The 27,611-nt window shown below is 41.5% G+C and overlaps 2 protein-coding genes across 2 annotated transcripts in view; one reads left to right on the forward strand and one right to left on the reverse strand.

The window, feature by feature from the left end:
* LOC138977031 (mucin-2-like) overlaps window positions 1-27,611 on the forward strand; it is a gene marked incomplete at its 3' end in the record, with an annotated part of 283,354 nt that overhangs the window by 239,877 nt on the left and 15,866 nt on the right. The gene's annotated exons all lie outside the window — the stretch shown is intronic.
* The window catches only part of LOC138975190 (protein-tyrosine sulfotransferase 1-like), a 22,062-nt gene continuing 7,120 nt past the window's right edge, over window positions 12,670-27,611 (reverse strand). The window contains exons 2-3 of the mRNA XM_070347849.1: window positions 22,455-23,626; window positions 12,670-14,284 (exon numbers count right to left, since the gene is read on the reverse strand). Of these exons, the coding sequence (XP_070203950.1) occupies window positions 13,879-14,284; window positions 22,455-23,272 (1,224 nt within the window). The 5' untranslated portion in view covers window positions 23,273-23,626 and the 3' untranslated portion in view covers window positions 12,670-13,878. The remainder of the gene's footprint in view (window positions 14,285-22,454; window positions 23,627-27,611) is intronic.

The raw sequence follows: 27,611 nt of genomic DNA on the forward strand, positions 1-27,611 counted from the left end.
ACAGAAAGCACCAAGGCTGCTGGTTGTGTGTATGTGTGCAGTAGAACTCTCCCTTACCGACCCCCCTGTTTACGACTACTCGTACTCCCTTTTTACGACCGATTTTGCCACTACGGATGCATTTTACTATATAATGAACCCCCAGTGGGCGACTCACCCCAAAACGAGTTGAGGACATTCGGATTTCACTGGTTGCGCCACAATGTCAAATGTGCTTCACTCAGCGGGGAGCGAGCATTACGCCATGAGTACATTTTCTTTGAAATTTGAGTTGAAGTTGTTCTGCTGTTATGTGTGTGTGTGTGTGTGTGTGTGTGTGTGTGTGTGTGTGTGTGTGTGTATGTGTGTGTGTGTGTGTGCGTGTGTGTGAGTGTGTGTGTTGATATGACAGTAAACTGCAACTATGTGTTTGTGTGTAAACATGACAGTACGTAACAGTACGTACACTGCAACCAAGTTCATGACCGCCCGGGCCAAAAACTCAAACCCCCATTTTAAGCCCCCCCCCCCCCCTTTTACGACCTTATTTTCAAAGTTTTTCCAAAGTCGTAAATGAGGGGGGGGGGGGGGGGTTTCTACTGTATTGCCTATTGGAGAGATGGTCTGTTCCCTTGCTTGGTCAGGTATGCGACCTTGAGTCGAATCGTTTTCACGGGAAAGACTGTGGCTTTAAATGCCAAACGAAACCGAAACGACACGCATCCTATTACTTATAGTCTTCTGGCACTAAACTAAAACGTTTTAACATTAAATGTGGCTTTAAATGCCAAACGAAACCTAAGCAACACGCATCCTATTACTTATAGTCTTCTAGCACTAAACTAAAACGTTTTAACATTAACTGTGGCTTTAAATGCCAAACGAAACCGAAACGACACGCATCCTATTACTTATAGTCTTCTGGCACTAAACTAAAACGTTTTAACATTAAATGTGGCTTTAAATGCCAAACGAAACCTAAGCAACACGCATCCTATTACTTATAGTCTTCTAGCACTAAAATAAAACGTTTTAACATTAACTGTGGCTTTAAATACTAAACGAAACCTAAGCAACACGCATCCTATTACTTATAGTCTTCTAGCACTAAACTAAAACGTTTAACATTAACTGTGGCTTTAAATGCCAAACGAAACCGAACCGACACGCATCCTATTACTTATAGTCTTCTAGCACTAAAATAAAACGTTTTAACATTAACTGTGGCTTTAAATGCCAAACGAAACCGAAACGACACGTATCCTATTACTTATAGTCTTCTAGCACTAAACTTAAACGTTTTAACATTAAATGTGGCTTTTAATGCCAAACGAAACCGAAACGACACGCATCCTATTACTTATAGTCTTCTAGCACTAAACTAAAACGTTTTAACATTAACTGTGGCTTTAAATGCCAAACGAAACCGAAACGACACGTATCCTATTACTTATAGTCTTCTAGCACTAAACTTAAACGTTTTAACATTAAATGTGGCTTTTAATGCCAAACGAAACCGAAACGACACGCATCCTATTACTTATAGTCTTCTGGCACTAAACTAAAACGTTTTAACATTAACTGTGGCTTTAAATGCCAAACGAAACCTAAGCAACACGCATCCTATTACTTATAGTCTTCTAGCACTAAACTAAAACGTTTTAACATTAAATGTGGCTTTAAATGCCAAACGAAACCGAAACGACACGCATCCTATTACTTATAGTCTTCTAGCACTAAACTAAAACGTTTTAACATTAACTGTGGCTTTAAATGCCAAACGTAACCGAAACGACACGCATCCTATTACTTATAGTCTTCTAGCACTAAACTTAAACGTTTTAACATTAAATGTGGCTTTTAATGCCAAACGAAACCGAAACGACACGCATCCTATTACTTATAGTCTTCTAGCACTAAACTAAAACGTTTTAACATTAACTGTGGCTTTAAATGCCAAACGAAACCGAAACGACACGTATCCTATTACTTATAGTCTTCTAGCACTAAACTAAAACGGTTTAAAAATAATTGTGGTTTTAAATACCAAACGAAACCTAAGCAACACGCATCCTATTACTTATAGTCTTCTAGCACTAAACTAAAACGTTTTAACATTAAATGTGGCTTTAAATGCCAAACGAAACCTAAGCAACACGCATCATATTACTTATAGTCTTCTAGCACTAAACTAAAACGATTTAAAGTTAACTGTGGCTTTGAATGCCAAACGAAACCTAGGCAACACGCATCCTATTACTTATAGTCTTCTAGCACTAAACTAAAACGGTTTAACATTAACTGCGGCTTTAAATGCCAAACGAAACCTAAGCATCGCGCACCCTTTTCCTTAGTCCTCTAGCACCAAACAAACAACGATTCAAAATTAACTTCTTTTAGAAAAAAATACCTGATTAAAGATTTGTTTCTTCCTTTATGTGAAATATGTCCGTTTACAGTTGGATAGCAATGTGTTAAAAGCGTCAAATTAGCCGTTTTCTCTGAAAGTTTTGTTTTTCAGTAGTTTTCAACGGTCGTTATTGTGTCTGTCATGTTGTTTTCGCTTACATGGGCATGAGAACGCGGCTGCCTTTGGATTTATTTCTGCTTCCGGTATGCCAACTACTTTATGTTATACTACTTCCGGTTCATTCTCTAATTTGCCATACATTTGTTCTTTTTATGACAGACTTGGAAATGAATACCATGCCATTTGTGGAACAAGCGAAAGAACACATGCACACACGCATACACATGACAATTTACACATCAAACACATATAGCTACAGACGCACGTACGCACACACACACAACAGCTTTCACATCAAACACACACAACAGCTTTCACATCAAACACACACACACAACAGCTTTCACATCAAACACACACACACAACAGCTTTCACATCAAACACACACACACACACACACAACAGCTTTCACATCAAACACACACACACACACACACACACACACACACACAACAGCTTTCACATCAAACACACACACACACACACACAACAGCTTTCACATCAAACACACACACACACACAACAGCTTTCACATCAAACACACACAACAGCTTTCACATCAAACACACACACACACACACACACACACACACACACACACACACACACACACACACACCACACAACACCACACAACACCACACAACACAACAGCATGACACTGATTGCATAAGACTGTTTTATTCAACACCAATCTTAACCGCGCAACATTTGAGTCAGAACCGATGTATGGACACACAGAGATAACGCGGGCAGACAATTAATCAATTCATGAATGCAATAAGACATGATGACACGTTGATGGTGTCTGCACGCGCGACCAAAATTAAGTTTGATGTACATGTATATAATCAACACTAATTACCAACCCATGCCTGAAATATGTCATTAGTCATAACACGCATCAAATAGAATGAGAAAGGAACCGACAGATCATCATAAGCCACAAAACACACACCGCTCTGGATTTTCTCGCTGCTAATTTTTGCATATAATCTTTCTTTCATTTCTTTTGTGTCTTCGCTTTACGCCCGGGGTTTGGGGTGGGGGGCGAGTGAATGGAACGGTCCTTACAAAAATTGGGACCACTCAAACACACGGTTAGGGAGTTATTGGTGGATTAAGATTCTACAAGGACTTATAGAGAAACATATTCATGGTCAAAGAGAAATAACCTTCTCAGTTGGTGGCAGTGAGAATGGGTGCAGTGAGAATGGTTATTTCCCTTTGACCAACGGGGGTGTTTTTCCTACCTCAAAGGAATTTCTTGTTTTTTATGCCAAAGGCAGGACCGCCTCTCGTTGTTGTATTGAGACAAAAAATATTGATGTCATGATGGCGCACTGTAGTGTGGGATGAGAAGGTGGGGTTAGGTGTGGATTTGCATACAGACAGTTGTGTGTAAATACCTTTGCTTGACTGCATTGACAGTTGACCAAAAACAGATAAGAGTGCCAACGTTCCAAAATTCAGAATCAAAAACCAAGAATTGTAGGCTATTGGACAGTTTAATTGTTGACAAAACAAAACGTTAATTTACAATAACCTACAATTCTTGTTTTTGGATTCTACATCGGCAGTTGCAAATACAAATGTTACAACAAAATTAACTGCAGAGTCCCTACATATCCTATAAATAGTTGTTGTTTGTTGTTTCACCATTCACTGTCAACTGAAGAACCGTCAGTCTACAGACTACAGTACACGTGGTAATGCTACAGTGCGTTTCTGAAAATGTGGACAGTGAATGTTTGACTTCTCAAGAAACGAAAAGGTATTTCAACACCTTTGCAAGAAAACAATATGTTGCGTTACTCCAAATATAAAACAAGAGGCGAAGCCATCAAGGCTCACGTAAGAAATCGACAAACAGTAACACACACACACACACACACACACACACACACACACACACACACACACACACACACAGAAAGAGCATAGGTGAAACTGTGCAAGAAAGCGAGACACTAGATCTAGATCTGTCTATCTGCATGTAGCCTACTTACAGGGACACGACTGCCAACTAGTCTCGGCCCGCTCAAAATAATAATGACCGAGACTTTCAGTACTTCCTTCGCGTGACGTCTAACCCTCTTACGTCATAATGTGACGTCAATGTAATGTGACGTCTTCAAATGTTAGAGTTTCTACCACAGACATACACACGCACATACGCACGCACGCACAGACAGACAAAGTTACGATCGCATAGGCTACACTTACGTGAGCCAACGAGTGCTTCGCGGTTGTGCATGTTTAGACAAGGGTCACCTAATAATCAAAATACTTGCTGGTCTGGGAACAAAAATGTGTTCAAATTTGTTACAGACATGAGTTCAAAATCATCAGTATGGGTGGGACTGAAAAATGTCATGAATCCGGAAACCGAAAAAAATAAAAAAAATTAAAAAAATAAAAATAAAGAGAAAAAAATAGAGTCCATAATCTATTCCGAATTTCCGGCACATACCAGAAGAATCCCACCCATGAAAATGTGTTCACTTCAAGAGTGTTCCTATGTAAAAGCCTGGAAGGGTTAATCGTGATTTCCCAGTACACGCCAAGCAATGTTTCTGCGAGCATTTCAATCACGCACACACAGAAACCCTGACTGTGGCTGATGGCATTTCACAATTCCCCAGAGGAACTGACCCAGCGAGGGCAAAGACTAATCAACTCTCTCTCACTCACACACACTCACTTTCTATCTCTGAGTTTGTCCATCAATTTTCCTCTTTCTCCCCCCCCCCCCCCCTCTCTCTATCTCCCGCCCTTAGTACATCTCTCTCTCTTTCTCTGCCCCCCACCCCATCTGTCTCCACTCACTCTCTAACCCCCCCCCCCCCCCCCTGTCTGTCTGTCCAACATGAGTGTGTGAGTAAAGTTACCCACGCTCGGCCATTCTCCAGCACTCACATCATTCCTAGTTTGTGTGATAGATCACTGGCCATAAGTACATGTACAATGAAACATTTGAAGGTCTCACCCCTCCCCGGCCGTTAATACAAGACAGACAAGCCGAAGTCTCTCTCTCTTTCAAACACACACACACACACCTCCCCCAGCCACCGCTCCCCCCCCCCCCCCCCCCCAACCCCCTTCGGCTTGAATAGAAGACAGACAAGCGAAAGCCTTTCTCCTAATCATTATGTACAACAAAGACAGCCCACTTTCACACACTTCGCATTGTCATTCCACAAGTTGGCTTTTGATCTCCACCCACAGAAGCCTGCACACACAATCCCACAACATCTTCATCTCCACCAATTCCATCTCATTAACTTTTGATGAAGGGTCAAAGTAGGATAGCTTTTGTTGAAAAAAAGGGTTGAAGAGGTTATTAACTGCACGAATATGGGCATGTGTATAGAGAGGCGTTTCAAAGAACAGTTTTCAGTTGTGTTGTCGCCCAATTAAACACTGACTCCACTCCAGGAAATTGACCTCAAAAACGCATGAGAGTTCAGACGTTCTTTTTTTATATATATATATATATATTTTTTATACATATAACAAGTAATTGCACTCAAAACTCCGAACGTCTGCATAAACTAAATATGTCTGACATCAAAAAGAGTGCCTTTTCTTTGCCTTTTTTACGAACCACTGGTTTTTGCAAAGTGAACATTCGTCCTACGCAGTAGCATTATTTGCAGTGCAGAATCTTATGTCATAACTTTGGAAGAGATTTAAGGGCTTTTTTTTTTTAACCTTTAAGCTGTCTCTTTGACTGACAGAATGTTACAGTGGGACATGCACCAGGATACTGTGTTGGGAGCGGGGAGACTAAATGAGATTTGGGGGGGGGGGGTGGTGGGGGACGAGTCGTAACATATAATTTTCCAAAAAATTTAAAATTACTCAACCAACATGTCATATTGCCTGAAGCGGGTTTAAGACAGGGGTTTATCATGCAACGTTTATTAACAAATTGCGAAGAATTTAATTAATCAACATAAGTGTTTCCCAAAGAATAACTTCAAGGAGAATAAAGTTGTACTTCTCACTTTTTTCATATCTCTTCATTCTCTCACGATTCATCCTTATTATTGCGTTTCCATTTTCACCTTTTCCACGAATAGAAAAAAAAATCAAAAATAACACAGCTACAAATTGTCATCTTCACTGAAATTTCCTGTTTCCTAGCTTACACTTCCTCGCTGTTACATTTTGGTACAAATAAAACAAACTTCGATTTCTAACTTGCTTTGAACTTTTCTGTTACCTAGTACTCTCCCCTTATCCTGTCTGCACACCCTCTTACCCTCTGCATACCACCCTAATTGAAAACGTCAAATAAATTAAATCCAAACCCTCCACTAAGCTTTTCTATTGTATGCTCCCCCCACTTAGATTCCTCTCCAGCGTAAAACGTCAAAGAAAATAACAATGTTTAAAATTACTCTCAAGTATATATATTTCCCTCTCTTTGTCAAATAATAACATGTGTTTTTCAAAGGTGACCTTGAAAATCACGTGTGATGTTCAAGATGCTTCTTTTCACAACATACAAAGTACACAGGCATTCAAACAAAGATCATACAATGGAACCCACCTTTTAAGACCTTTAAAGACCTAAAGAAAATCTGAAAAAATCAGTTCTTAAATCCGGGTAAATTAACATATTTGAACAGAAAATTTGACAAAATACAAGGTCTTAAAAAGGAAGAAGTCAGAAATTAAGGGGTCTTAAAAAGGGAGAAGTCAGAAATTGAGGGGTCTTAAAAGGGAGAAGTCAGAAATTGAGGGGTCTTAAAAGGGAGAAGTCAGAAATTGAGGGGTCTTAAAAGGGAGAAGTCAGAAATTGAGGGGTCTTAAAAGGGAGAAGTCAGAAATTGAAGGGTCTTAAAAAGGGAGAAGTCAGAAATTGAGGGGTCTTAAAAGGGAGGTTCCACTGTATAAGATACTGTGAAGATTCAAATCCCTTATCAACAGACCCCCTGTATCATTATCTGAAAGGTACCATACACAGAAAATAGCAAGTGATAATTGAAGTTTCATTTGAAACCCTGTAAGAGCAACAATATGAATTTTGTTTACACCAGCAACACCCTTTCATGATAAATGTCAATAAAAGCATATGAGATTCTCAAGAACTAAGATCATAACTATAAACTTTAAAAAAGAAATTAAATCAAGCATAAATTAATGGTCCAAAATATCCAGACACTCACATCCAGTGACACACACACACACAACCCAGTAGTGATGGTGAACTATGAAACAAAACATTACCGATCAGAATGCACACTAAACAAATTTTCACAAAACAGCTTTTTTAATTTTAGACAGTCAATTGTAACATGAAAACCTTTTGAGCTGAAACAATTGCACAACCGCTGAGCTCTGAACAAAGTTAATCTGAGGGGGGGGGGGGGGGCCTCATTGGTTATTTTGCTGCTTCAACAAAACTATAGGCTTCAAAGACATTCAGATTGTGTCCAAGGTTGATAATAACACTAAGTGAAAAGAAATTAGTAACACACAAACTAAACATTTCCTAAGCATAACTATAAAAAAAAAGTTAAAAAAAAAGCTTTCTCTATTCGTTTCTTCTGGAGGTCCCTTCACAGACCAAAAATTGTCATCATGCTGAGATAACTAGCAATGATTTGTTGATTACGATTGTCCAACCTAATCATGTGAACATATAATCAACCCAATCAACCGGGGGTTCTGATCATAGTTACTGGAGCTACTGATTGTACAGTGTGATTAGTTTCACTGAAAAAGCCACAGCCAAAATATTAGTCACTCAAATGTGCCATGAACAAGACCTATAGCACTGTCAAATTCATTTCCCTGAAAGATGTAGAAACTGGTACACAATGTCATGGCAACATGATTGTTAATGCACCTTGGTAACCATGCCTTTCTTTTTAAATTCATTTTGTATAAGAACACATAATACTGCTGAGCTCTGAATAAATTTTAACTGAGGTGGGGGGGGGGGGGAGGGGTGGGGGGGAATCCCTTATTTATTATTTTGCTGCTTCAACTACACTATAGGCTTCAAAGACATTCAGATTGTATCTCAAAATGCATAAGGTGAAAAAATATGATGCTAACTTCCTGCCATAGCAGTTATTACATTTGTCATCAAAGATGCATGTGCATTTGTTGAAAAGTACTTTCCTCCCAGTGCAAACCAACCCATGCTTTTATATGAGCTGAGGTTGCAGAGCATCCTTCCACTTGAAAACATACCCAAAATTGAAATCCCCGTTGCTTTCTGAGCACAGTGGACAGGACTTTTTTTTTAATCAATTTTGCAAATTCACCAAATTATTTCTTTTTCAGATGTCCTGTTTGTAACTTCCACATTCTCATGCATCCATCAGATCGGAAGTGGCTCAGATTTCGGTGGGCAGAAGAGATTTATCAGTTCAGGGCACTCCCTTTCGGCTTATCTCTAGCCCCTTGGGTTTTCACACAGGTGACTCGGCAACTTTGTTCTCTGGTCAGACAAAAAGGCATTCGTCTTCGTGCATACTTGGACGATTGGCTTGTCCTCCATCAGGATCAGCAGACCTGCAGCCTTCACACGCAGGTGGTGCTGCATCAGGCAAACGACCTCGGTTTTCAGGTCAACCAGAGCAAATCGGAGCCAATACTGTCCCAGAACTTTACATACCTTGGGATGACGTTCGATACGGTGGCTTGGTCAGTACGCCCTTCTCTGAGAAGAGTCAACAAGCTTCAAGACCTGCTCAGGTCTCTCAGATTACAGAAGCAAGCCAATGTCAGGGTCTTGGCTTCGGCTCTGGGACAGATGGAATCTATGGCCACACTCATTCCTCTGGGGAGAGTTTGCAAGAGGCCATTTCAGGCAGCACTCAACTCAGAATGGAACTCGGCTTATCAAGGCTGGGATGTCTCTGTTCAGATACACAGCTGGATTCGGCAGGCCACACAACAGTGGTTACAAACAAACTTGTTTCTGGGAGTCCCTATTGTTCTCCCACCTCCGGAGGTAGACATGTTCACAGATGCGTCTCTGTCAGAAAAAAAAGTGGGCAGAAGAGATTTATCAGTTAAGGGCACTCCCTTTCGGCTTATCTGCTAATGTAGTACCTCCAGTTTCAAGACTCCCTCCCAAGTAAGACCTCAGGTTTTCCTTTTTCTTCTTCTTTTTTAGTCTTATAAGGTCACATTATTTGTATTCTTTGACCTAGCAAGGAAACCAACGATAAAAGTGTGTAGCAGACAGAAGTAGAATTGAGTGATATGATATATGATATGATAATTGTTGCTGTTTGGGTCCAGCGGACCATATAGGCCAAATCAGGACCCCAGAATTGAGTGAAGTAATAACTATCCTACCAATTATTTCAAAAACTTTCCAAAATGAGCTAATTAAGGGCTTGAAAACACAAGAAGACCATGAAGATTGCAATTTGCTGGTAAGTCATCAGATTGAGAGCAGCGCCAGTATGATGTACAATGTCACACATATTCTTCACTTAGCACTTAATTCTTTCTTTCTTTATTTGGTGTTTAACGTCGTTTTCAACCATTCAAGGTTATATCGCGACGGGGGAAGGGGGGAGATGGGATAGGGGAAAGGGGGTAGATGGGATAGAGCCACTTGTTAATTGTTTCTTGTTCACAAAAGCACTAATCAAAAAATCGCTCCAGGGGCCCGCAACGTAGTACAATATATGACCTTACTGGGAGAATGCAAGTCTCCAGTACAAAGGACGTAACATCTCTTACATACTGCTTGACTAAAATCTGTACAAACATTGACTGTATTCTATACAAGAAACACTTAACAAGGGTAAAAGGAGAAACAGAACCTGTTAGTCGCGCGCCTCTTACGACATGCTGGTTAGCATCGGGTAAATTCTTTCTCGCCCCAACCAATATGGGACTCCCCCTAACCCGCGGGGGGTTACTTAGCACTTAATGAGTTAATACAGTTGTATCAGTCACAAAAATAACCTCTTTTATGTCCAATCAAACCATGAACTGTGGTTGTAAGTAGAATTGTAATACGAGTTGTAAAGTAAAAACGGCCATAGTATAGTAGTACTCTTCATCATATATATATATATGACACTTATAGTGTTGTTCCAAGACTCAGAGGACAATAGGACAGTTGGACTTGAATTGAAACTATGCACAACATAGGTACAAATGTCTTGTCTTCTAAAAACTTGTTCTGTCAGACAACCTCCTACAGGTCAAAACAATCGGACAGTCAACAGGCTAGGGTTCATACAATGACAAATCATCAAATCAAAACAAGTTTGCGTCATTGACCAAATACCTAATCCTGAGAACACCACTGCACTTACAAACTTTTACGGTCATTCTTGTCATTGTATTTTAATGTCAAATGGAACTAAAACTGTCATTTATTTTAGTGTCAGCACTCAAACTGCATCCCAAATCTCATACTGGTCAACACTCATTCTTAAAGGAATTCTTTTTCAGGGAAAGGAACGATTATACACAATTAGGCAACATACATTGATTATCATCAGTTTAACTTAAAATATTGTCATTGGCAACACAAAAGTGAAAGCTTTTGCTCAAAAGATTAAAGCAAAATGTAATGTGAACTTGCAGTGATAATATAACTCCTGCACATGCAATCAAACCCAAAATGTATCAACCCAGTTAGAGCCGTGGCAGTTTGTTTCACATTTAGCTGCTAAACAGTTTCTAATTTACAGTGAAAGATGTACTCTGATACATTACATACATCTGATTAAAGCGCAAAGCAAACTTGTAACCTTAAACCATTCGCCCACATAATTATCGACTCTGTGTGAACAAATTCAAACAACCTGTTGAAACAATCCCAAGACAACCTTACACACTATACAATCCCAAGACAACCTTACAACCTTACACGCCCTGCATAAACATTACATGCTCATTATAATTTACATTTCAATATGAAACATAAAACACAGAATAATGGTCCCCTCCAAATCAACAAAACCAAATGTTTACATGAAAGCTTTAAAGCACAATTGCGAAACAAACCCTCTGAGTGTTTAGTGGTCCACAGCAGCCTAGTGTAATCGTAACAGTAAGAATTGTTTTACAAGCCCATCCACACACAACGATTATTTTCCTCTGTAATAAGTCTTCATCATCTTTCCTGTGTTTACTGTCATGTCGATCACCAGAGATCAGTTGAGGCCTTTACCTCAAATACATTAATTTCTGCTCGTATCGACATAACAGTAAACACAACTGTTTGTTTGTATCGTATGGTATGGTGACATTAACTACGCAGTTCTCTGCAGTGTTAGTGTTACCTCCCTAAAAAACAAAAACAAACATAAAAGCAGACCTGTTTACCCCCAACACTTGACAAGAGTAATGGTCAAGTAAATAAAAGAGTAATCTGATGACCAAAATAGTAACCCAGTGGTTACAAACGCAAACATTAGCAACACAAACCTAATTTGAAGCACATTTGAAAATCGTAGTCTGGACTCGAAAGGAGTATTTTTCCCCCAAAAAGCCTAAAAAATAGTAATACATTACTCCAAAATAGTAAGGGTAAACTTCTTTTTCTTCGTTTGTGGGCTGAAACTCCCACGTACACTCGTGTTTTTTGCACGAGTGGAATTTTACGTGTATGACCGTTTTTTACCCCGCCATTTAGGCAGCCATACGCCGATTTCGGAGGAGTAAGGGTAAACAGGTCTGTTAAAAGGACGCCTTCTTGTGTCCCTGTGTCTATTAACTTCACCAACATACCCTTTAATGACAGATGGACACCTGCAACACAGGGACACTATTCAGCATTGGCCTGTACCAAAGGTGTCCTTTCATCACAGGTACCACTTTAGTTGGTTAGCATTGAAACAAAATAGGGCCTCTTTGTTGGCCTGTATTTGTATGCTTCCCTTGAAGTACATTTCCTTTGAGTTTGATATAAGAATTATAACCACTTCTTTTATCTTTCATGGCTAAAATAAAAAAGAAATAAAAAAAATGCGAAAAAAAAGACTCTGACAATTTTGTAAGTTCTGCAGATTGATCTGGTAAAAGAAAGACGAACACAGACACGCAAACACCACCCCCCCCCCCTCCCCCCCAAAAAAAAAATTAGAAAAGAAAAAAGAAGAACAAAAAGACACCCACATTCAACGAACAAAAATCTTATGGGCATACCAAAAACAATGCTCAATTCAAAATTAATTCATACACACACACACACACCATTGCACTAGGTAGGATAACCTCATATGTGTGGGCATGTACAATAGTTATTTATTTCATCGTCCCACATGTCCTTTCAGGGTAGAATACTGACAAAATCATCACTCCTTTCCTTGTAAAGACAATCACAACGTTGAAGAAATTGAAAAATAGAATGTTTCCTTTGTTCCACTTGTTAGAACTCAGTCATGCATACTGTCAGTGTCAGTCATTCTCTCAGGTGCATACACTTTAACTGAATGTCATCATATCCCTTTTGCAGTGTTCCACGTCAGGGTTGCTCTTGTGAAGAAAAATAGTCTAAGAACTTTTCTCGTCGTATTTTGTTTCCACTGACTGTACTTATCGTATTCTAGACAACCATGTGTACAAAATATGGCAAAATCGTTTGGGTTCCCAGGTCTGCCTATCCAAGTCTCCCACTGGGAGTCCTACAAAAAGGCCGAGCAAGTATTCAGTCTGACTACAAACCTTGAACATATCATTTCTGTTGAAAGCAAGCCATGTGAAAAATTCCTTGTGCACTGTACAGCACAGTTTCTGAAGTTAGACTGATACATAGCTGCCAACCTTTTGAAGTCAAAATCCAGGAGCCAGGGGGTCCTGGGGGACTGTATAGTCTTGAATATGAGCAGGGAGAGGTTGTAAAATTCAGGAGATTCCCAGAAAATTCAAGAGGGTTGGCAGCTACGCTGATACCTTGCTGAACATATTAGGCTTTCCAAAGGGGCACGCGTTGGAGACTTGGGAAGGAAAGTTGGTGGACACACACCCACATCTGGGAACAGTATCTAGGGTGGTCAAAGATCGATCAAAGCTGCATTGTGTTCCCTCTTTCGTTAAAAAGCCAGCTAATTAATTTTATCGATACACTTCAGCTTTAAGATGATGTGGAACACTTCTTCTGTGCTACTAATGTGCATCTGTATACAATGTACTATCAACCAGTCTCTCTGTCTCTCTGACACACACACACACACACACACACACACACACACACACACACACACACACACACACACACACACACACACACACACACACACACACACACACAGTATAAGACACTGGGGCTTGTAAGTTCCGACTGGTCGCGAAAGTCTGGAAGAGGGAGCAAGGTGATAGGAGAACCACTGGATAGAAGTCACCGCACGTCCACACCTACTCTCACAACCAATCATCTCCTGACGTTCAGCGTCTGGTTGGCATAATCAGCGTCTCTTGCCGACTCTTTCACAGCGTCTTGTTCGGTCCGGACGACCGCCGGCCGCTTCTCCATTCCCTGTCTTTCTTTCCGCATCAACTCCGGGAAGTCCGGCCGGCCGCCCAGGTGGTCAAAGATGTCTTTCTCTTTCTGCTTCCAGAAGTCAGCGTTGGCCTTGATGTGGAGGGTGTTGTCGGCCACCTGTGCGTCAGGTTTGCCGTAGTTGGGCGGGTTGGCGTGGGGGTCATATCCCAGCGTCATCAGCATGGGGGCAATGGTGTGCATGTCCTTGACCACGTCGTCCGGGATGTTCCCCACCCACTTGGACAGTGCCTCCACGTTGACCGGCTTGATCACCTGGTCCGTTGACTTCTCCGTCCTGCCGGCAAGAAAGTTTAAGTATTGGTCATTAACAAATGTTTCCATTTAATTGGCACTGACCGGTTTAAATCACCTGGTCCGTCGACTTTCTCCGTCCTGTGGGCAAGATAGCATTGGCGTTAACAAATTGTCATTGACCGGTTTAAGGCACAACAACAAAAATAGTCCGTTTACGGTAACATAGGCCAAAAAAATAGGGTCGGTAGGTCGGGATTGTTTTAATTTTTTTATTATTATTTTTTTCTTCCCAAAACCATATTTTTAAGTTATTTTGCCAAAAAACAAAGACTTTTTATTTATTTATTTTTTCTTCCCCCAAATGCCAGAAAAAAAGTCTAGGGTTGCGCGAAAAAATAGGGTCGGTCGGGATACCGTAAACAGACTATTTTTTATTTTTTTTGCCTAACCACCTGGTCCGTCGACTTCTCCGTCCTGTGGGCATTATTAGTGTTGGAATCATAAGTCTATAAATAAGTTATAACAAATGTTTCTATTGTTGTTGACTGGCTTGATCACCTGGTCAGCCGACTTCTCCGTCCTGTGGGCAAGAAAGCATCGTTAGTGTTGGGAGTATTGGTCATTAACAAATGTTTCTATTTAATTGCCAATGACAGCTGCTTTATAGATCCATAAAATGATAAATTTAATTGAGACAAAGAGCCACCAAATAAAATTTAAACAAAGCAACTGCCACCTGGCGACCTGCACAGGGGAGCATAATATATATACATCATCATTAGTGTCAGGAACATTGTTCTTAAAGGCACATGAGTCTTTCTTGTGTAAACAATTCCAATCTTCTTCTTTGTTCATGGGCTTTGACTCCCACGTTCACTCATGTTTTTAGCACGAGTGGATTTTTACGTGTATGACCGGTTTTACCCCGCCATTCAGGCAGCATACGCCGATTTCGGGGGAGGCATGCTGGGTATAATTTTTGTGTTTCTATAACCCACCGAACTCTGACATGGATTACAGGATCTTTTCCGTGCGCACTTGTGTGCTTGCGTGTACACACGAAGGAGGTTAAGTCACTAGGCAGGTCTGCACATAAGTTGACCTGGGAGATCGGACAAATCTCCACTTTTGACCCACCAGGCGGCAGTGACCGGGATTCGAACTCACGACCTCCCGATTAGGAGGCCGACGTCTTACCACCACGCCACTGCGCCCGTCGACAACAATTCCAATCACTAGTGGCTTAGTTTTTGTTCAAGAAATCATTTCATTAAGAAACAAAATTCTTATTCTGCACACAGAGCAGCTAGGATGTTGATTTTTGGTATGTGTCCAAGTAAAGGGATTATCTCATTAATTCCATACATGATCATGTGTACAAATCTGGGAAGATCTGAGACAGTGAGCAGAACTTTTTTCACAGGAAAGACTGTGCCTGTAACGAGTGTTTTGTGTTGTTCTCACCCGTTTTCTTGTTTAAAAAAAAATTTAAATTAAACTTTTGTATCTTATCAAAATTGTTAATAATGTATCATACATTTGACAAAAATCAAACAAACAACAAAAAGGTTGAGAAACTATAAAATAAAACGAAAGACTCAATATTGTACTGTGTAGGCAAGACTGTCAGTGTCACTGCTTTGTTCCTTGTGCAACAATTACCCTAGTTGCAACATTGTTAGGAAAATCACACAGTCAGCATGATCATTTCTGCACCTGAGCCAAGACCTTTACTTTCTTTGGAGCAGGTGGCAAGTGCATCTTGTTCCCCGTGAAAGGAAGACAAAAATACAGGTTTGTTGAGAGCAAACAAAGAGGATGAGACAAGAGGCGAAGAGAAGACAGAAGGCAAAGGAAGTGGTAGCATTAGACACTGAGGGATGACAAAAGGTTGGGAGGACAGCAAGGTAACAGCCTGAGTGGAGACACTACATTAATTCAGCCTACAAAGAGAAAAGCAAGGACAAGAAATAGGATAATAGGAAAAGGTGGAGACATAAAATAATACAGTGAAACCCCCCCTTTGAAAAACTCCAACAAGAAGGGCAAAGCCCATACGACTCACATGCTTTACACATTTTTCCTACCAAAATACATGTGACCTTGACCCAAGGTCAAGGTCATCCAAGGTCATGCAACACAAAGCTGTTAATTCAAGACATAGGAAGTACAATGGTGCTTATTGGCTCTTTCTACCATGAGATATGGTCACTTTTAGTGGTTCACTACCTTATTTTGGTCACATTTCAAAAGGGTCAAAGTGACCTTGACCTTGATCATATGTGACCAAATGTGTCTCATGATGAAAGCATAACATGTGCCCCACATAATTTTTAAGTTTGAAACAGTTATCTTCCATAGTTCAGGGTCAAGGTCACTTCAAAATATGTATACAATCCAACTTTGAAGAGCTCCTGTGACCTTGACCTTGAAGCAAGGTAAACCAAACTGGTATCAAAAGATGGGGCTTACTTTGCCCTATATATCATATATAGGTGAGGTATTGAATCTCAAAAACTTCAGAGAAAATGGGGAAAATGTGAAAAATAGCTGTTTTTTAGGCAACATTTATGGCCCCTGCGACCTTGACCTTGAAGCAAGGTCAAGATGCTATGTATGTTTTTTGGGGCCTTGTCATCATACACCATCTTGCCAAATTTGGTACTGATAGACTGAATAGTGTCCAAGAAATATCCAACGTTAAAGTTTTCCGGACGGACGGACGGATGTCCGGACGGACGGACGTCCGGACGGACGGACGACTCGGGTGAGTACATAGACTCACTTTTGCTTCGCATGTGAGTCAAAAATGTGGGGGGAAAATCAGTTCAGAAGAGGAGGGAGTCTTGAAATGGGGGTACACCTAAAGAGGTTATGAACAGAAAATCTGAGAAAACAAGATCTAATTAACAAGTCGCGTAAGGCGAAATTACTACATTTAGTCAAGCTGTGGAACTCACAGAATGAAACTGAACGCACTGCATTTTTTCACGATGACCGTAGTCCGCCGCTCGTACTAAAGGCGAGCCTGTTTAGCGCGGTAGCGGTTGCGCTGTGCTGCATAGCATGCTTTTCTGTACCTCTCTTCGCTTTAACTTTCTGAGCGTGTTTTTAATCCAAACATATCTATATGTTTTTGGAATCAGGAACCGACAAGGAATAAGACAAACTTGTTTTTAAATCGATTTCGGAAATTTTATTTTAATAATAATTTATATGTTTAATTTTCAGAGCTTGTTTTTAATCCAAATATAACATAATATATGTTTTTGGAATCAGAAAATGATGAAGAATAAGATGAACGTAAATTTAAATCGTTTTATAAAAAAATAATTTTAATTACAATTTTCGGATTTTTAATGACCAAAGTCATTAATTAATTTTAAGCCTCCAAGCTGAAATGCAATACCAAAGTCCGGCCTTCGTCGAATATTACTTGGCCAAAATTTCAATCAATTTGATTGAAAAATTAGGGTGTGACAGTGCCGCCTCAACTTTTACAAAAAGCCGGATATGACGTCATCAAAGACGTTTATCAAAAAAATGAAAAAAACGTCTGGGGATATCATACCCAGGAACTCTCATGTAAAATTTCATAAAGATCGGTCCAGTTAGTTTACTCTGAATCGCTCTACACACACACACGCGCGCAGACACACACACACACATAAAAAGATCCCTGCGCCTTGAGTCTGAGTCTGGAGATACGCGCGCGATATAAGACTTTATACACCACGACCCTCGTCTCGATTCCCCCTCTATGTTAAAACATTTAGTCAAAACTTGACTAAATGTAAAAAGGAGGAAGTCTTAAATTGGGGGGGGTCTTTAAAGGGGGGTTCCACTGTACATTTTATTCAAAAAAAGGGCAACTTAATGCAATTAAAACCAAGCAACTGCCACCTGCCCTGCATAACCACCACCCCCTCCTCCCTCCCTCCGCCGCAAATGCACAGATAAGAACAACAAAGATCTCTGCACATTTCGAATACAGGCCTATATGTATGAATACAAAAATAGAAGGATAAAGTAAAGCCCAGTCCCAAAAGCAATCAATACTTTAATTAAGTCTTATTTTGTCTGCAAGTTCTCTCAGCAACATGTTTCATTTCAATTAATGACAGACAAAAAATAACAATGTGCGTGTGGAAATCTCGGTAAACCTGTGCATGAACTTCAAGCAGACAGTGCAACTGCGGTGTGTGTGTGTTGTAAAGGTGGGGGGGGGGGGGGGGGGGGGTTGGGTGGTGACACAATTTTAGTTTCTAGGCTGTGTCAACGGGAATCGCACTCAACATCTTTGCCGCAACAGACTCACACAATCACACCAAAAAGCCCGGAGGACAAATGACTTCACTGTGGCAAGCTGGCGTAAACAGCCAGGACAAGAACGGAGCACCCTCAACCAAATTGAAAAAGGGCCCGAGTTAAAGCAACAGAACTGTCCTCCAAAAAACCCACTTACTAGTATTGCTTTCAGTACTACCAATACTTCGTACCAGCATATTCTTGCAGAGTGCAGCTAAGCTAACAGACATAAGACACAGTGTCTGTCTCTGATACTGTCTATGTCTTTGGGATTTAAAAACAAGTCGCGTAAGGCGAAAATACAACATTTAGTCAAGCTCATTCGAACTCACAGAATGAAACTGAACGCATTGCATTTTTTCCGCAAGACCTGTCCACCGCTCGTGGCAAAGGCAGTAACAATCCAGAAAAGCGCGGTAGCGGTTGCGCTGAGGAGGATAGCACGCTTTTATCTCTATTCTTTTTAACTTTCTGAACGTGTTTTTAATCCAAATAGATCATATCTATATATGTTTTTGGAATCAGGAACGGACAAGGATTAAGATGAAATTGTTTTTAAATCGATTTCGGAAATTAAATTTTATTTTTAATCATAATTTTAATATTTTTAATTTTCAGAGCTTGTTTTTAATCCAAATATAACATACTTATATGTTTGTGGAATCAGAAAATGATGAAGAATACGATAAATGTAATTTTGGATCGTTTTATAAAAAAAAAATTTTTTAATTACAATTTTCAGATTTTTAATGACCAAAGTAATTAATTAATTTTTAAGCCTCCAAGCTGAAATGCAATACCAAAGTCCGGCCTTCGTCGAAGAATGCTTGGCCAAAATTTCAATCAATTTGATTGAAAAATGCCGCCTCAACTTTTACAAAAAGCCGGATATGACGTCATAAGACATTTATCGAAAAAATGAAAAAAAAACCTCTGGGGATATCATTCCCAGGAACTCATGTAAAATTTCATAAAGATCGGTCCAGTAGTTTACTCTGAATCGCTCTACACACACACACACACACACACACACACACACACACACACACACACACACACACACACACACACACACCACGACCCTCGTCTCGATTCCCCCTCTATGTTAAAACATTTAGTCAAAACTTGACTAAATGTAAAAAGACGATAATAATACAGGACACTATTATCGCTTCTAGCTATCAAAGACATCTACAGTATCAGAGACAGACACTGTCTTTGATAACTAGAAGCGATAACAGTGTCCTGTATTATCATCGTCTTTTTTTTTTTTAAATCCCAATTTTGACGTGTTTGAATTTTATGCCCGTTCGACACGTTCTACAACTAAAGGACTCTCGGATTACAGAGTTCTGCGAGAGAAATGCCAACTGATCTGGCACCGTCCTTCGTTTCAGTTATGAGAGTTGACGTTACAAGAACCTGTTTTAATCTCAACAAAACTTTAAGTGTAATCAGCACGTGTCAGTTGTCGGTTGATCTTCCGTGGACAGAGTCCCTCTAAAGCGAAGAGACACGAGGACAATGGGGAATGCTGGCTGAAAATGAAACAAGGAAGAAGAAGAAAAGAAAAAGAGGAGGTGAGTGGGGGTATGTAGACAGAGAGAGAGAGAGAGAGAGAGAGAGAGAGAGAGAGAGAGAGAGAGAGAGAGAGAGAGAGAGAGAGAGAGAGAGAGAGAGAGAGAGAGAGAGAGAGAGAGAGAGAGAGAGAGAGAGAGAGAACTCGAAAACTTTATTACCGAGGGATGATAGCATTAGGTCCATATGGTCCTTTCTTACAGCTAGTCCCTACTATAATACACACATGAAACGAAGAATAAGTATGAAGAATAAAAAAAAAGAAATCAAATAAAACACAATCATGTAGGGAAAAGTATAACAAAACACACACACAAAATTCAAAAGTGTGCTTATTAATGGAAGCATACTATACACTTTCTCTTTCACGCATCCTCACACACACTCGCACAAATTGTACACCGACTTAGTCGTTAGAGCAGGTCTTTTAAAAGAAGATAATGACAGACATGACTTTATATTTACAGGTAGTGAATTCCAAAGGAACGCACCAGAATAAGAAAAACTAGTTTTAAACAAATCGATGCGGGGCCTTGACAAGGCAAGGTTATTTCGAGTGTTTGAATATTATGACGGAGATGATTTGAAGAGTTGTACAAGATATGTTGGGGCGTCCTGATAGACGACTTTATACATAAATGAACATTTATTATACAAAAGCTGCTTCTTTAAGAGAGAGAGAGAGAGAGAGAGAGAGAGAGAGAGAGAGAGAGAGAGAGAGAGAGAGAGAGAGAGAGAGAGAGAGAGAAAGAGAGAGAGAAAACAATGAGAGGGGCCCTACGGGATTGATTTGGAGCTAGAGAGAGAGAGAGAGAGAGAGAGAGAGAGAGAGAGAGAGAGAGAGAGAGAGAGAGAGAGAGCAGACAGAAACAGAATCATGGGGCGGGGGGTGGGGGCGAGGCAAAAAAAATGAAGGTAGACGGCAGGAAGAAAGGGGGGGGGGGGGGGTTCTGAGAGTGAGAGAGGCGAGCAGTGGACGTTACGTGCTGAGTGTTTGACATTCAGGGTTTATTTGAGGCCGCACGCATGCCGCGGTGTGCACAACAATAGCTTGAGCCAGCCCAGGATTACCTCCAGCAAATGAAGGTGTTCTCTTGACATCCCGCACCTCTCCTCTCTCTCTCTTTTTTTCTCCCTCTGTCCTATATCCCTCTCTCTCTCTCTCTCTCTCTCTCTCTCTCTCTCTCTCTCTCTCTCTCTTCGCTCTCTCTCTCTTCGCTCTCTCTCTCTCCCTCTTGTCTCTCTCTGTGTCACATACACGCACGCACGTAGATACGCACACACACACACATACGCACGAACGCACACACGCACGCACGAACGCACACACACACGAACGCACACACACACACACACACACACAGTCACACACTCACACACACACACGCACACACACACACACACACACAGTCACACACTCACACACGCGTATTTGAAAAGTACTCATCGGTTTATGGTTGCATTTACTTTCAAATAAAGTTTAAGAAAGAAAGGAAAGTGGGAAAAAAAAGAGAATTTCGGAGGGGTACACATTTTGTAGTCTATATAGATCTATTTAAGGTAAATGTCGGACCATTTTACCTACAGACAGGAAACCTTGTGGAATGGTCGTGAACAAACAGAAGTTCATGCACAACTACTATAAAAAAAGTATTTGCTGAACTCAAATTACTGGACAAAATGACCCCCTTCGATCGTTACAAAGTCAAACTTGCTCACGCAAAATTCATCAATGACATGAACGAATGTTGAGTTGACTCCCGAATTCTTTTTTTTCTCTTGAAAGAGCACGCTAGTCAGACCATTTGACCTAGCACCTACAACTTGGCACTTTGTGGACTGGTCATGCATACGCTGAGGTTAATGTACACCAAATATGAAGTAATGTGGTCAACAAATGAAAAGGCTAGTATTAGCATTTTTGTGGGCTGCATTTTGTGGGGGTCCCCCCTTACCTTTGTCTTTCAAGAGTGTTTCCTGCTCACTTTTGCCCGCTAGGTAATCCATAGACCTGCAGATCCCGTAATGGGATAGAAATAATCTGCAAAATTGCTTTCCCCTCTTGTGCCAAGAGATGACATTGCTTGAGCAGATCTATGAGAGCAAGCCTTGCTTCCAAAGATTGTCGAGTTAAATCTCCTGGGAAGGGCGAAGGAGACAGAACGCCTCTGTACTTTTGTGCAGGAGGCAAATGGTTCACCACTTAACTTAGATTAGAAACTGGAGGGAGGACGTGTACGTGTATGAACTCTCAAAAGCCTAAGTTTGAAACTCTGACCACCGAGGTTTGACTTGTAAGACAAAACTGAAAACTATAAACCTACCTTGAGAGTGAAATCTTATCCCCAATGAAGTCTTCGTGATGGAGCACCGTCTCGTTCCAGGGGAGGTCGAGGAACTTGACGATCTTCATCATCCACTCTCTAGGGTGGAGCGCCAGCTGTTCATAGTACACAGGCATGCAGCGGCTGGGCCCCACCCTCAGACACTGCGAGTACATGTTCTCCATAGCGCTGCTCCACTTCTGCAAGCAGTTCCGGTAGCTCTTGAGGTCGAAGCCCGAGATGGTCACCTTGCGCGTGATGATGGAATGGACGACAGCACGCCCGTCACGGACCATGAAGACGAAGCGAGATCGCGGGAACTGGTGGGAGAGGTAGATGGCGGATTTGAGCGTGAAGGGGTCTTTGTTGCACAATCTGGGAGCTGCTTCTCCGTGCTTGGCCACCACTTCCAGAATAAACGCTCGCACAGCAGAGTCCAGAACTTCCCCCGTGACTCCCGCCGCTTCCAGTCGCTTCTTCTCCATGGCCGATTTCTCCCACTGAGTCCTGAGGCCGAGGATTCTGGGAATGACTCTGGTCTCCTCGCCGCAGCGCACGTCAGGGTGAGCGTCCAGCATGACTCGCATGAGGGTGGTCCCGCTGCGAGGCATCCCGCCCACGAAGATGATCTCCATGTCCTCGCCGTAGGGGATGGCGCGGTTCTTGCTGTCGTAGATGAAGTGGTTTTTCTCCTTGGGGACCATGATGTACTGCGACTTTTGGTCGCACGGCGCCGAGATGTAGAAGAAGTACAACACGGTCACCGCCAGGCCGCACAACAACAGTTTACGTTTGGTGGATTGCCGACATAAACCCATAATGTCCGCCTGCTTATTGGTGAACGCCAGTGTTGTGGTGAGACAAACAGAATCGGTAACAGCACAGGTACGCTTCTTCGAAACCTGAGCGCTGCTTCAATAGAATTTGCTCGGCAAACACTTGACACTTTGCTGCAGAAATTTCACTTCAAAGAACGAGATTCAGCAAGATGCAGAAGGTGAAGCGGTGTCACAAAGGAAGCAGCTGTTGAAGATGAATTGTGTGTGACGTACTGCAACTGAATTAGAGATGGTGAACCCTCCCAGGTGAAATGACGAGTGACAGCCAATTTCTCACACAGCTGAGACAGGATGCAGCTTCTGTTTGCTCCAACTCTCCGCGAATTGGTGCTCCTGTGAACAGATGAAACAAAATTCTATTTAGAATGCCACACACACACACACACACACACACACACACACACACACACACACACACACACACACACACACACACACACACACACACACACACACACACACACACACACAGAGTGGTGATGAACTTAAAAAACGTTCTCACTATCATTAAAATGCACGTTGTTGCACATCAAACACATGAAATCACTTTACAATGTAGCATGCTGTGAAAAAGAGAGCCTGGAAATCTGTTTCAAATTATATCATAGAAACAACGATCAGTAACGATGAATAAGTTATACAGTAGAACCCCTTTTAACACCCCCCCCTTAATTTAAGACTTCGTCCTTTGTAGGATCATGCCTTTTCAGATGTTCTGTTCAAAAGCTGTGTAAATGTACCCCCATTTTAAGACTCTCCCCTTGTTAAGACCTGGTTTACTCAGATTTTTGGAGGTCTTAAAAGGGGGGTTCCACTGTATTTCCCAATAATCGTCATGTCTTGTTGCCCACACTGCAGCAGACAGAGGAACGTGCTTTTCTTTCTCCCAAGACCCTTAAAGGAAACTTAAAGTAAACTCCCTCCTCGCCGTCATGTCTGATCTAATCACGGGGTTCGCTAATGAAATCCCCCTTCCCTCAGACTCCCACTTAACACCCCTCCCCCCCTCCATCACACACAGAGAGGTTATGTGCAGTTGCACCTGCCTACTCCTGTGCCCTTTCTTGCCGGCCAGTCAACAGGTTTGGTCATACAGTGGGACCCCCCTTTTAAGACCTCCACACATCTGAGAGAATCATTCTTTCTTTCTTTATTTGGTGTTTAACGTCGTTTTCAACCACGAAGGTTATATATCGCGACGGGGAAAGGGGGGGAGAGGGGATAGAGCCACTTGTCAATTGTTTCTTGTTCACAAAAGCACTAATCAAAAATTTGCTCCAGGGGCTTGCAACGTAGTACAATATATTACCTTACTGGGAGAATGCAAGTTTCCAGTACAAAGGACTTAACATTTCTTACATACTGCTTGACTAAAATCTTTACAAACATTGACTATATTCTAGATACAAGAAACACTTAACAAGGGTAAAAGGAGAAACAGAATCCGTTAGTCGCCTCTTACGACATGCTGGGGAGCATCGGGTAAATTCTTCCCCCTAACCCGCGGGGGGTATCTGAGAGAATCGGGTCTGAAATAAGGAGGGGGTCCTACAATGGGCGTGCATTTACACAGGTTCTGAACAGACAGTCTGAGAAAACAAGGTCGTAACTGGGAGTGAGTCTTAAAAGGGGGGTTCCACTGTATTATCTTTACCAAAGACTGTTTGACTAGCAGTTCATTGTAGGTACCACTGTGGCATAATAGTACAATTACACGTGCAGTAAATCTTCCCAAAGATGACCATCCTCTCTCTCCACCACTATCTTTATCTCTCTCAGTCTGTCTGTCTCCATTTCTCTCTGTCTGTCTGTCTGTCTGTCTGCCGGTCTGTCTCTCCACCCTTCCGCATCCTGTGTATATTCATCTCATATTCCACCATAACAGGGTTTTTCATCAGTGATAGACCAAAAAAACACCAGTAGCAATTTACACCAGTAAACACAGACACAAACAGAATCCGGAGGTTTACAGGTCCCTCTTTTAAAACAACAGTCCACTGCCCTTTGTCCAACAACTGTGTTGTATTTCAAACTAAGAAAGCAAAACGTTCGCAAAAAAAAGTCAGTCATATAAATTAAATGTTTTCTCTTGCCTAACCCTTGTTCGGGTTCTGACTTCCGTCAGCAACATTTTGAGTTTACACTCTTCACATGGGACCCCGTGCAGCAATGTAAGTTCATGTGCAGGGCAGAGCCAGTGAAATGTGGGCTAAACATAAGTAGAGCAGAACTAGGCAGACAGTTATGCAACCGGTAACAATTGCACCTTGATTTATTTCATAAGTCACAGCCGCCTAACACTGTGTTGGATACATTCAAATGCTGAACATGTACACTTTATATATACTGTGTCTCCTGAATTGGCCTTGATAGACAGAGATGGGTAAGGCCAGCCAGCATAAGTGCAGATGGGTGTAGACAGCATAAGTACAGATAGGTTAAGACAGCATAAGTAGAGATGGGTTAAGACAGCAGTATTAGATATGGGTTAAGACAGCATAAGTACAGATGGGTTAAGACAGCATAAGTAGAGATGGGTTAAGACAGCATAAGTAGAGAAGGGTTAAGACAGCATAAGTAGAGATGGGTTAAGACAGCAGTATTAGAGATGGGTTAAGACAGCATAAGTCGTGATGGGTTAAGACAGCATAAGTAGAGATGGGTTAAGACAGCATAAGTAGAGAAGGGTTAAGACAGCATAAGTAGAGATGGGTTAAGACAGCATAAGTAGAGATGGGTTAAGACAGCAGTATTAGAGATGGGTTAAGACAGCATCAGTAGAGATGGGTTAAGACAGCAGTATTAGAGATGGGTTAAGACAGCATCAGTAGAGATGGGTTAAGACAGCATAAGTAGAGATAAGTTAAGACAGCAGTATTAGAGATGGGTTAAGACAGCAGTATTAGAGATGGGTTAAGACAGCATAAGTAGAGAAGGGTTAACACAGCATAAGTAGAGATGGGTTAAGACAGCAGTATTAGAGATGGGTTAAGACAGCAGTATTAGAGATGGGTTAAGACAGCAGTATTAGAGATGGGTTAAGGCAGCAGTATTAGAGATGGGTTGAGGCAGCATAAGTAGAGATGGGTTAAGACAGCATACTGAGACCGCAATATCCTGTGAGTGGGCCAGGACTGCTTGGAGCAGAGAGAGAGAGAGAGAGAGAGAGAGAGAGAGAGAGAGAGAGAGAGAGAGAGAGAGAGAGAGAGAGAGAGAGAGAGAGAGAAACAGAGAGATTGACAGACAGAGAGAGAGAGAGAGACAGAGAGAGAGAGAGAAAGAGAGACAGACACAAAGAGAGAGAGCGAAGGGGTGGGAAAAAAGAGAGATAGAAGGGGTGAAAAAGAGAGAGTGCACAGACGGAAAAAGAGGTAGAGAGATATAGAGAAAAGGGGGGGGGGAATTAGAGAGAGTACAGATGGAAAGAGAGAGGGGGATAGAGAGGGAGGAGAAAGAGAGACTTAGACTTAGACTTAGAACATTTTATTCACATAAAGGGTAGACATTTTAGGCCATAGGCTTAATCTTACAATGTGCCCTTTACATTCACACAAACACATATTCACGCGTGCGCCCGACTAGAATCATGGAAACATCAAACATACAGTAATAATAAATGAGAAAAGTAGTAGAAAATACATGAATGGAACATCAATAAAGCAATTACAGAATGGAACATTAATTACGCAATCACACTTGCGCACTCACACGCAGACGCACAAGGAGGAACACATATAATACTAATAATAATATACACACAACTAAGTGCCATTCAACAAGCACACAGTGAGCCTACCAAGACAGGTAGATTTAGCATTATGTAGGCATGCAGCAGTCAATATTTCAGAGTAATAAAATAATTATAATTAACAAAGCTAGCTACAATACCGGCAGCGTAACTTATGAAGACCTCAGTATGTGTTTCCTGAGGGAGGTTTTGAATGCGTTCAATGAACGGCACGTTTGTACATTCGAAGGAAGAGAGTTCCACAGTGGAGGGAGCAATAGAGAGAGTGCATATGGAAAGAGAGAGAGAGAGAGATGGGGCGGAGAAAGAGAAAGAGGGAGAAAGAAAGGTGGAGAGAGATAAAGGGAGAACGAGAGAGGGGGGAGAAAGAGAGAGAGAGAGAGAGAGAGAGAGAGAGAGAGAGAGAGAGAGAGAGAGAGAGAGAGAGAGAGAGAGAGAGAGAGAGAGAGAGAGAGAGAAAGATGTGGAAAGAGAGATCGAGAAGGAGAGATGGAGAGAGAGGGGGTGGAGAGGGAGAGAGACATAGAGAGGTGCAGAAAGAGGGGAGAGAGAGCGGGGGGGGGGGGGGGG

Source organism: Littorina saxatilis, linkage group LG9 (assembly GCF_037325665.1).
Source record: "Littorina saxatilis isolate snail1 linkage group LG9, US_GU_Lsax_2.0, whole genome shotgun sequence".
Lineage (NCBI taxonomy): Eukaryota > Metazoa > Mollusca > Gastropoda > Littorinimorpha > Littorinidae > Littorina > Littorina saxatilis.